Source organism: Barbatula barbatula, assembly GCF_947034865.1.
Source record: "Barbatula barbatula genome assembly, chromosome: 21".
NCBI classification, from domain to species: Eukaryota; Metazoa; Chordata; class Actinopteri; order Cypriniformes; family Nemacheilidae; genus Barbatula; species Barbatula barbatula.
In genome coordinates this window covers 12093259-12105262 of record NC_136784.1, presented here as the reverse complement: position 1 = coordinate 12105262, position 12004 = coordinate 12093259, and the positions used below count along the sequence as shown (strand labels likewise).

General features: G+C 40.3%; 1 protein-coding gene across 1 annotated transcript; it reads left to right on the top strand.

Annotated features, from left to right (window-relative positions):
* The first annotated feature begins 116 nt into the window (after nucleotides 1-116).
* lratd2a (LRAT domain containing 2a) lies at nucleotides 117-1985 on the top strand. The gene has a single exon (XM_079484004.1). The coding sequence runs from the start codon at nucleotides 534-536 to the stop codon at nucleotides 1341-1343; it is 810 nt and encodes a 269-aa protein (XP_079340130.1). The 5' UTR covers nucleotides 117-533; the 3' UTR covers nucleotides 1344-1985.
* The last annotated feature ends 10019 nt before the right edge of the window (nucleotides 1986-12004 follow it).

The window sequence follows — 12004 nt, the reverse complement described above, 5'->3', positions numbered from 1 at the left end:
CTTTGTAACACTTGTAATGAAGTCTTGTCTGTTTACGACGACGTTAAAACTGCGTTCTGTCTCTTTAAATCCACGAGCGCGTGTAAGAGTGATTGTAAGCTCCAGCCATTACTTCGCACAATACTTGACGGACTCGAGCAACACGCACCTCTGAACTATTTGACCACAGCTGTGCGTCAAACAGACACCTTGCTTATTTTCGCCAGGATGCGGAAATCTTATTTATCATAAGAAAAAATGCGAAGTGCATTTCGTCATTTTTGTAAATGAAGAACTTTATGTTGGATGCATCAGGTGTGATGAGACTAACTGCGAGGATTAAACTAATCCGAACGATCACTTCATCGGGATACATCCTCTCCATGTCCCCGAAAAACACCGTGATTCTTTTGATTTAAAGTGCTTGCTTTTCCCTGCTGGTTTGTGAACTGTGTCTACGGAGCATCGCGGTCTACGTCCACATGTCTTCATCTCTCTGCTCGTAACAGGTGGAGCTCGTTTCACTTCATCTGTCCGGCGGTGAACTGGCATATATGGGCAACCAGGTTGACAAACTGTCACACCTAAGTTACGCCGAAGTTCCCACCACCGACCCTCACGGATCCGAAGACGACGGCCCGAGGATCGGGGTCTCGTACATCTTCGCGAGCGACGACGACGAGCTGGACGATAATCATCAGCATCATAATGTCGATGGATCGGAGAGGAATCAGGAAGAGAAGCGCTACGACAAGCGCAACGAGCTGGACTGCGCCGTTTACCACCGAGACGAGTGCATTTACGAGAAAAACGCGAACGCCGCGGACGCGGAGACGTTCAGCCCGGAGAATCTATTGAACAGATGTAAGCCCGGCGACGCGCTGGAGTTCGTGGCCGCCGGCCAGCACCCGCACTGGGCTGTTTACGTCGGCGACTTTCAGGTGGTGCATCTGCACCGGGTGGAGATCAAGAACAGTTTTCTGACCGATGCCAGTCAGGGCAGGAGGGGACGGATCGCGAACGATCTGTATAAATTCAAGCCCCTCGGTTCTGATATGGTGGTGCAGAACGCCATGGAGCAGGTGGGCGCCAAGGACCGAGAGTTAAGTTGGAGGAATTCGGAATGTTTCGCCGCCTGGTGCAGATTCGGCAAACGGGAGTTCAAGATGGGAGGAGAGATACGGATAGGCAAACAGCCGTACAGGTTAAAGCTCTTCCTGCCCGATAAACAGTTTCACGTTTTGGAGTTTCAGAGTTTGGAGGATTTGATCATGGAAAGGAGAAGAAACGATCAGATCGGTAAAGCGGCCGTTATTCAGGAGCTCGCGCATCATTTGAACGCTAGCGGAAGCAGCGGAAGTTAAGCGATGTTTGACGTGCAACAGGTAGAGGAGCAATATGGAGAATTAATGCCAACATACCGTGCTATATGTCGATATCTGAGCCCTTATAGGAAAATGAACCGTGATTTTATTATAGACGGTTTTAGCGGCGACTAACGTAAAAAAACGGTAACGTCCGGTAGACCTCCTCAAAGAATCAAAAACTGTAAAGTAGTTTTCATTTAATTGTGTACAATGAATGTACAATGACATTTATAATATAAATAAATATTAAATGGTTACATTATAACCAGACACAGACCGGAAGTTAACGCCAGGCCGTGCGTACGATGAAACCGTCTATACTAAAAGTTACCATATTTTTATGTAGTTTTACTACAATGGTTACTACAAGCAAAACCAAAAATCCATGGTAACTGTACTTAAACTATGGTTAATTTTCGTAAGGGACATCATGTGGTGACAAATTAATTTCCTTCTGTTGGAAATCGGACTGCTTTCATTGGCAATTATTATATATACACATATTAAGTTGGGTGATGTTGTTTCAAGATGTAAGCTTGTATTGTATAATCAAGACTCTATGAGTTTCACGAATAGCCATAATTCAACCTATGTGAACACAAAAGACTGCAAATGATTCAAGTAAATCTTGGTAACTGTGAATCCATCAGTGTTTCTTTTCTCATTATTATGAGACCAAACACCTCCGCTCGCACATCAAGATTAAATCAGATGTCCATGACCATTAGGCCCTTCCGAATGTGTTTCAAAAGGAAAATGGTCATTTCGAGGAAACTAGGAGTTCATTAGAAGTCCTTAATGTGGAAAGACCGTGGATAAAAATATGAACTCTTTGGAAAAATCTGAAGGGTACCGTTTGATGTGGTGTTTTAATATTCGGCTAATGCTTTAACCCTCGTGAGCCTCTTCAATGCCCTGCAAACTCCCTGTGACTTTAATTTGCTGGCGAAGTTGGCTTATACTCTCATTGTCCTCCCACTTGAAGTTTAATACAGTTGTGTGTGTGTGTGTGTGTGTGTGTGTGTGTGTGTGTGTGTGAATTGGGTGGAGTGAGGCTTTAGAAAAGAGGCCAAAGGCAACAGGTTGTCAAGTAAACACTATTATACCGGTTAATAATATAGGGCAATGATTAAAATGGCAAAAGGCTTCGCTTTCTCCATGAGCCGTTATGTCATTTGCTTTGTCCAAACTGGACTTTGACCTCAAAGATTTCTAATCTGAAAGCAACAGGTGGTCGACCTTAAAATTCACAGACAACCTGCAAGGTTAAAACACAACCTCACTGTTGTTAAACGGCAGTCTTGACTTTGTGATACGCCACAGGTGATGTGTTTTTTTACCGGAGGCAAGAGTGTTTTATGTTTTGAGCCCAATCGCAATGCCACAGGGCCTTTCTGAGTAAACACATAGATGCTGGGGAACAGGGAAGTAATTACAACTGCCATACTGTGAGTGAGTAATGGCCGCCCACAAAGACAACAAGACAGTCTTTGTGAATCACTGGAAAGCCAACACTATGGCCTGCTTGAGACAACAGCCCCCTAATGAGCAGTTAGTCAGTGATGTTCTCAACGCGATCTGACTCTGTGACACTCTCTTTTGTGTCCTGAGTACCAGTTTCTGCCCAATCCTGCTGCACAAATATCTAGTTTCCCAATACTTTTTTGTCTCATGGTTTGAAGTATCGCTTTCTAAAACAGTTGGTGGAAACTAAGAAGAGCTTTTACGCATTCAAGATACATAAATTATGTTTGAGTCACTTGCTTGATTGAGTTATTAGATTCTCTTAAAACATTATATGCAATACAAAAAGCTGTCATCACATCCTGACCTGGATTTAAGTGAACCCGACCGAGAGCTAATAAAGCTTTTTCCTCATTCGCTCATCATTGACTCTTCACACCTGAGTCATTATGTAAATTCACTTTTGTTAGCTGAATTATGTCATATTGCGAGAGGTGTTCGGATGACTTCTGCAATGTTATTTAATTAATATTATAAACTTATTCACAGTTTTCCTGCAAATTATACGATAAATCGGCATGTCCTTGATATCCCAAGGGCTTTATTTCAATTCAATTTTAGAGTTTGAGATCAACCCTATCTTTAACACCTGCATTTGTTTTTATTATAGTGGTGGGGAATGACTTCAATAAAGATTCTGTCATCATTGACTCGCCCTTAAGTTATTTCAAATCTGTCTTTGTTCTGATGAACACAGAGAAAGATATTTGTTAGAATGCTTGTAACCAAACCGTTCTTAGCCACCATTCACTACCATAGTAGGGAAAGTTACAATGGTAGTTGTAAGTGCCCCATAACTGTTTGCTTTCCTACATTATTCAAAATATCTTCTTTTGTGTTCAACAGCACAACTAATTGGCAAAGCAATTTTCCAACTATTGTAGTCAATTGTGGTCAAGAACTGTTTGGTTACAAATGCTCTTTCAAATTGTTTTCATTGTGTTCATCAGAACAAAGTAAATGATGACAGCATTTTTATTTTTGGGTTCTTTTAAAATCCTAACACTAGCATCTTTTTTATTTCACTGCACATTTAGGAGAAACTACACAGGATTTGAGTTTAAGTTAAGTAATAAACAGGAAGGAAGTACTTGCAAACAATGTGTTAATACGTCTTCCTGTTGCAAAGAGGTAACATGAAACAGCTTTTACTGTAGGAAAAGTCTCTTTCAAAGTGTGTCAAAAACTGGGTTCTGTTTTATGATACAGTAAATTTTGTTAGCCAAACATTCTTTCCAATTGATACAATTCTTGGAACTGAAAGGGAACATATTGTAACCGACTGGCCTGCTGTTTGGTAAAAGTATTTGAATTTATCGAAAATAAAAGGTCTCTCATAAAGGACATCTCAAAATTGTTCCCTTTTTGTACCTGTTACACCTTCAAACTGTAACACACTGGAAATTCATAAAATATGTCGTTAAAATATAAAAATATAGTAAATTCTTTGTATTCTAACTAGTGACTTCTTTTAAAGGTGCTGTGTTTAATATTTAGGAGTATCTATGCAATATACTTTACATAACTATGTCTTCAGAGGTGTATAAAGACCTTGCATAATAAAGCGTTATGTTTTTATTATCTAAAGGGGGTCGCACACGCGGACGTGGAAGTGCCGAGGCGTGCAGTGTAGTGCCATTATTTGGCTCTACAGAGCATTTCGCAAATACGTTATCTCCTTCAGCAAAGAAGCAAAAAATTGACGACAGCTTAGTCCTGTGTCAGCCACCATAGTGCTTCGAAAGGGATGGGGAGCTGGAAAGTGAGCCATTGGTTGCAATTCACAACCTCACTACTAGATGCGACTAAACTTCATACACTCGACCTTTACGTATATATATAAAACTTGTGACTTGTTTTAGAAAGATTTGCAGTGGAATATTTGTTCATTCTTCAATCAATTGTGTTTTAATAGCTTACATAGAAAGAATATCACAGTGCAGCATATATAAAGTCAGACCTAAAGCACTTCAAATGGAAGTCTGGGCTGTGTTTGTTTGGTGCCGAGTATAGCACTTTACTTCAAGGCCGGAGAGTCCAATATTTGCTTTATCAGACATTTTCTAGGTTTTATCACACTTGAAGCAAACTCTGGAACGATTTAATGTTGCCCTCTATAGTTTCTTCCCTACAGACTTTCTCAAATAGTCAGAATCTGTGAAGTGCTGTTGAGTGTTGATGTATCACTGTTAGTGTTGCCGAAATCAGTTTCTCAATTTGGTTGACTGATACTGTGCAATGGTTGTGTCTTGTTTTTCTCTTTTACAAAAATTGATTTTATAGTGTACTTAAAAGCTTCAATATTTGTATTCCTTTCTCAAGCCTTTCCTCCTGTTTGATATTATAGTGCTATTGAAGGGGTTGAACAAAGAGGTAGTCCTGCCCCAAAGTTATGTCATGGTTGAGCCACAATGATGTTTCATTTTTTTGTCTGATAAGCTGTATTTAACCATTCTCAATCTATGTGGTTAATTGGTTTTATTTGCATAAATGGATCATTACACAAATTGTGGCTTGTAGTTTACTGCAGTTGGATGGAGATAAACCCTTCGTACCAATTATTAAGATTATTCAAAGTAGCAGCTAAACATGAACTATAGTACATTTTGTCTTCGTTTTATCCTGTATTTAAAAACTATGTGTTCTACCGCAACAAGGCTAACAAGTCAAATTAACTTACCTTTTAACCACGTCTTGTTCTTCTTTGAACATCCTAGAAAGAGGACAGCCTGTTTTCTTATTTCTCCAGAAGAAGAAAAAACCCATTTGATCAGCTACATACAAGCTATAGTAGAAAAACAAGGAAACCACTGCTGCTGGACTTGTGAAATGTTGTTTTTTCCTGTCTTAAAAAACACATCAATCAATATTTTATAAAGGGAGATTCCATCCTTCCCTCTTGTCGTAAAGTGCTGATATGTTTTTTAAAAGCTTTTATAGGTTTTACAGTTTGTCCTTCAGGAATGCCTTTTAAACTGAGTGCAATGACACTGAATTTGGAGGATAAAGCCGGTGGTAATTTACTAGGGGCCTCAAGTGGAACACGCAGGGTGATATAAAAATTCTATCTATGTTTACCAATGCCCACAGCACCTGTCAATCACCCAGACTCCACAAATTAAATTTTCATTCTGGATAAGTACTACGACAATGAACTCACTCGAGTATATTTTGATCACTCTTACCTTGGGTTCCTGCTGGTTCAATCAAAGCAATGGAAATTCCAGTCGTCAAGAGGCCTCATTGTAATGCCGGACTGCATCATAACTCCGCGTACACAACAGAAAGCCTCTCCATGGGGTTCTGATAGACCCGGGGCCATGTTCTTATTTGATTAATGCCGATTTTTCTCTTTTTTCGTGGTGCAAACTATCACATGTCTGGAAAATCGCATACTATGTCTTTGTAGTGATGAGAGACTAATTAGCATTAGCATATCAAACATATCATACGCCTTTGTCAGCATTGTGAGCCGATGTGTTAAATATTTCATGATGTGGATAACAGTTTAGGAATGAGATAGTGTCAGAGAAAATGTCATTATCATATTCTGATATTGGACAATTAGATTTGTTTTGCGTGACATTGTTTAACCATTTTGCACGCATTGATCAAAGGCATGAATTAAAACGTCTATAGACTTCTAAATTCAATTTAAACTATGTTTTGTATTTGTGAAAAGCTTTATACATATAGGGTGCTTCTAAGAATTTAGAAAGGACTGGTTGTGCAATCTGTAATGCATCGCACATAAAATAGTCTTGATATCTGCATCATGCAGATAAGTGCTGTGTAGGATTGCCCTTATAGCCATTAGTGCACTGACTCATAAAGGCTCCTCCGACCCAAACATAAGCATCCATAATTGTACACCTTAACTACTAAGAGGAGTCGATGGTGGGTGATTTAAAAGTTTTGAAGTAAAAGTAAATGACTTGAGGAAAGTAAATGGTAAGCAACAGCTATGGAAAGCCTGCCGCATGGAGACAGTGAATGCAAGTGCATTTATATGAGAACGCGGAAGGCTGCTAAGTGGATTCGAAACGTGTCATAAAATGTATAGGATGCTCCTGCAAAAAAGCAGAAGTAGAGGGTGGTGTTTACAAGTGTTCGGTTTTGTTGACATATGACCTAACACACTATTCCCAGACATTGACAACGAAATAAATTAAAATAATGATTTTTTTAAAGTTATATTAATAAAAAGAAAGAAATTAAATAATATTCAATAGCATTGTTCATTTTTTTATATTCCTTTAACTTATAAAAGTGTTGCTAGATGTGTTTTTTATGCTTACGCGCTCATTCCTGACGATTTGACATGACAATACCCTTAAGTAGTTTGCAGGAAAATGTGTTTAAGGCGAGATTAAAGGGTTGCCAAGATACAAAACAACGTATGAAAGCAAACATCTGAGTGTGTGCTTAAGTGAAAGGGCTTTCATTCGGCAATGGAGAAATTCCAATACTCGCACACTGTACTCCAGGCACTGATCAAGCTCGCTCTCACAGATGTATGAATTTATTGGCTAATCGGCTTTGCATTTCATTACATGCTTACAATAAATTGGAGCATATTCTCTCTCTGCAGCTTGATTCTTAGTCACGCGTTAAAACACTTGACTCACAATTAGTGGAGGAGCAACATGAATAATGTTGCTGGCTTGTTTGAACACTGTTAAAGATGTTGAATAAACTTGAATCAAGAATGAATGATCGGGCGAGTTTGTATTGTATATAATTCATATATTGTTTAAGTGTTACCTAAGGAGATCATGTAGTATGTGACGGCACAGTCTGAAACTGTTCAGATGTGCAAAATTACAGGATTATTTGTGATTTATAGATTTCACATCTGAAAGAGTGGTAACGCATCTTTTCTGTGCCCATGTTTGTTCTATATATCATCGAACAAATTAAGGACGGTATCTACGCATTCATTAATAATGGCATGGGGAGTGTCTTTTTTGCCCAACTGCCAGGATTCTACCCCGTTCAAAGTTATGGATTAAAGCAGATATAGTAAAAAAACAACTAGTTTGATATGCACTCAAACAATATTGTGTGTCTCATGAAGCAGTTAAATAGAATGGCATAGACAATCTAATATTTCAAGGGCACACACTTTGTAGCATCCCTTCAACTTCGAATAAACAGGCTTGGGAATGTTTCCATACAGGTGTACTTTAATTCAGACGAGTGTGCAATAGCACCAACACCGTGAAAACTTAGGAAATAACAAAGGCAATTTAGTTAGATACAAAATAATCCCTTAACAAAGCACTTTAGCAAGATAGCATCACATTGATAACAGCAATGCAGGCAACAGCCATAATGAGAAATGAATCTCGTTACCATTTACATGACAGTATAAATGAATTTAAATGAAATAGTACATTACAATGGACCACATACCTCGCTCCGCATATCAAAGAGTGCTAAAGAGTGGTGATCCAGGGAAAGCTGCCGTCATTTACTTAACTTGGACTTTGGAGAACTAGCTAGCAACTTCATAAATTATTTTCAAATTATTACTGCCAAACAAATCAAGCACAGAGTGGTATAACACTTCAAAGAACACTTTAGTTACAGGTTACAGTAATATTTTCCGATCTCTGACTCTAAACATGCATCGTCTTGTAACATGCCTTCTCGAGTTTTCTTGTGTTTTGTATTGAACGAGTGTGAGCGCGGAGTGATTAGCCCCCCCTACAGATAACATGATGACAAAATAAAAGTCACATGAAATAAAAGGTATGAAACAGGATAATTATAATAAAAACACTGCTAGAGGTCATCTACACACTTTTTCAAGGGGTAATTTTGGGACAGGATCTGTTTTGCCCACCTGCCAGGATTCTACCCCATTCCGATTGATCCATGCCCACAAGCATGCCCTGTATATCGCATGTAAAATTTCTTAATATTCACATAGACATGTTAAATTTTCAAGGCCACACACACTACATGATGCACATGACAGGATAATATTTCAAGGGAATATTGGGGCAGGATTATGGGATTCTTTTTGTGCCAATAAAAATGAAGGCAAACTTTTAAAGCAGCCATATCACACAGAGCTTCAGCATATCTCATGTTAATCTTGGGTACTTACAGAATAGTATCGCACCCCCCAAATATCCATGGTAGAGACTCCATCCACGGCTGTCCAGCTTCGTTTGGTCACAGTTCAGGTAGGCACAGTGGTCCTGTTGCCTCCCTAGACACCGACCATCACCCGCTTTGGTATGCCCTGACCGAGGTCCCCCTCGGCACGGACACTTTAGCGCACAGCTGGCCGCGGGCATTCCATCCATAACAGGCATTTTATCCATCACTAAGCATCCCTTCTGGCTACGAGCCGGGCGGAGCGGCTCATATACCAAAGCTCGGTAAAGGCAAGTTTCCCACTCTGGGTGAACCCCTGTTACTTGAGCTGATGCTCCACATGTAGTGACTCCACCATTGGGTCGTCCCGTCTGATGTATTCCTCACTCTTGATTCCCCGCTGGTGAAATTGTGACCTCCCCATAGTGGACTCCAATTTGCGAGACTGTGTGTGTAATTTCCACATATCACCTCCCTGTCGGTAGGATGTGGCCTCCATAGCACAGGCTCCTCTCTCGGGGTTCCTGCACTCCCCAGTGTCCCTCACGGTGCCAGGCGGTCATCTCGTATCTAGAGTAGGAAGGCCCCTGGCTGTGACGGCCACTGGTAAGAGCCCTTACCCTTATTCAAGTGCTGAATTACTTTTTTCACTGGGAGATCATGATTCGTGGCAGTGCTCACCTGTGACTCGCCTAGGCCTAGGGTCTATGCCTAGGGTCACACCACTTGAGGTCGTGATACGGCAAAGCTCAGTGGCATTTCATATAGAAACCCTATCTAACAACGTTGAGAGACCGACAGAATGTCTTGGTTACGGATGTAATCTCAGTTCCCTGATGGAGGGACACGACGTTGTGTCCTTTATGCCACAATGCTTCGCCCACTGCAGCGACCCGGGTATCCTTCCCAGGTTCCTCAGCCCAAAAGGTGAATGAATGGGCATTGCCATTCACATGCCACGTCATTCGCCAATCTCATTGGCTTTTTAAAAAGTACAATCAGAGTTGAAAGGTTTTCAAGATCAAACCCCATCTGTCAGTTCGATCAGGGAACTGAGGTTACATCCGTAACCAAGACGTTCTCTCTCTTGCACACAAGTGAAAGTGACTTGTGTGCATGCTTCTTCTCCCGCTATCCTTGGTTGATGCAGGGGCGTGCCGCATGCTTTTTCCGGGAGAATTGTCCAATAAGGGAAAAGTTATTACGAAATGACTTTTCATGTTCGAAAAAAACTTTTCGCAACCTGTACGAACACTGGAGTGTATCGAGCACAGAAATACTACGTCATTCGTCCAACACATTTTGGGCAAGTTGACCATGTTAAGCATGAGAAGACAGCATGTTTAACATTGCAAATAAGTCAGAATGCATGAAACATCGTTCCAGGTTTCGTTTAGTTTACGTGCTGAGTGACTCGAAAAGAAAGTTGTGCTGTGTGACATTAAAAAAAGGTTGTGCTTACTGACACAAATTAATAGATTCCAAATTTCGTGTCTATGCACACAAACTGCCTTGAGACTGGGTTGGTAAGTGAGTACACAGACCTCAGTAGGTAGAAGTGCACATCACTTGCAGGGCAAGCCCATTTTTAATTACTCAACTCAATGAAACATTGTGAAAAATGCCAGAAGCTGACTCAGACATCCCTCAATTATACTAAACGTAAAGTCTCCTCTGCTTGTCGAATTCTGGGTAGACGCACTCATTGTTCCCGCTGCAGGTGAGGCTTGAATGATCTGATCACAGATACTGTTCACATTCCCACAGGCAACCTGAATGATTTATTCAAACAATGTTACAGGCACCCAGCAGCGATTGCCTTGGCTGCATTTTTATAGTATCAATATTTGGAACACTGAATGTTTCAAGCTCAGGGTCAGAACTACCTGAGCAAAACATTAATGTCAGACCAAGCCTCCTTCGTGTGCATGATCTTATGAAGAGGCATTCAAGTTGGAGAAAATATAAAGCCTCATATCCAATATCAACTAGAAGAACACTCATCTCATCCAGTTGCAAAACTGAAGGCTTAAGTGTGTTGAAAGCAACCCAAAATGGAAATCGTACTATCATTTATTCACTCATGTCATTTCTAACCTGTCTGACTTTCTTTATGCTGCAGAATACAAAAGGGTTCTGTTATTTTGAGGAACCAAACTACACCGGCAGCCATTGACTTCCATTATACAGACTCAAGACAACATTGCTCTGTTTGTTTGAGAATCCAGACACAGCATCATCACATTAGCATAAGTTTACATCAGGATTATCAGTTTATATAACCAATGAAATCCGGTGAAGTGATTATTTGACAGTTTACAGTAATTTGAGGAAAAACACGTTAAAATGGTATAAATAGCAAATTATTCTTTAGGCTTCACTTTTGTTTCCATTCATTCATCTAGCAAACTTCATGCAAGTTCTTTAGAGCCTACAGGTCATCTTCTAATAATAATTTCATGGATGTTAATAGTTTTAGCTGATACTAGCATGAAAAAACCTGAATCTATTTCAAATAATGCCCTGAGAGCATTGCAGGAGCTGGAGGGGTGGATGCCTGAAGCACTTCTCTACGAGATGTCAACTTGGAGACAGATTTGAGAGCGATCCTTTCAAAGCTCTGCAGCAGGTGTTTGAAGCCTTCAGAGGATGAAGGCCCATCACTCAACACAGGTGAGGGGAATTGTGGGATGCACAGCTTTGGACACTGTTGGACATCAGTGGAGAGCTTCTGTGCAGTGTGGTCCACCTGAAAGGATCTATCTTTCTGTCTGTCTCTTTCTGTCTTACTATAATTTTTTAAGCTGCTTGTGGCTGAAGTAACAACTCTTATTGCACAGTTTTCACTGCTTATTCTCTCAACACGTCAACTCTTGACCAGGTTTGCACAAAACTTTGGTGTGGGTAAAAGTTCACACAGACTCTGCATTTCCATTCCAGTAAGTAATTTGCTCATGATCCATGACATTTGACATAATTTTGCATTCATTTACGTAATAACATTTCAATTCATATGAAAGCGTAAA

Coding starts and splice junctions, on each gene's coding strand:
- lratd2a (XM_079484004.1), top strand. CDS start 534: ATGGGCAACCAGGTTGACAAACTGTCACACCTAAGTTACGCCGAAGTT.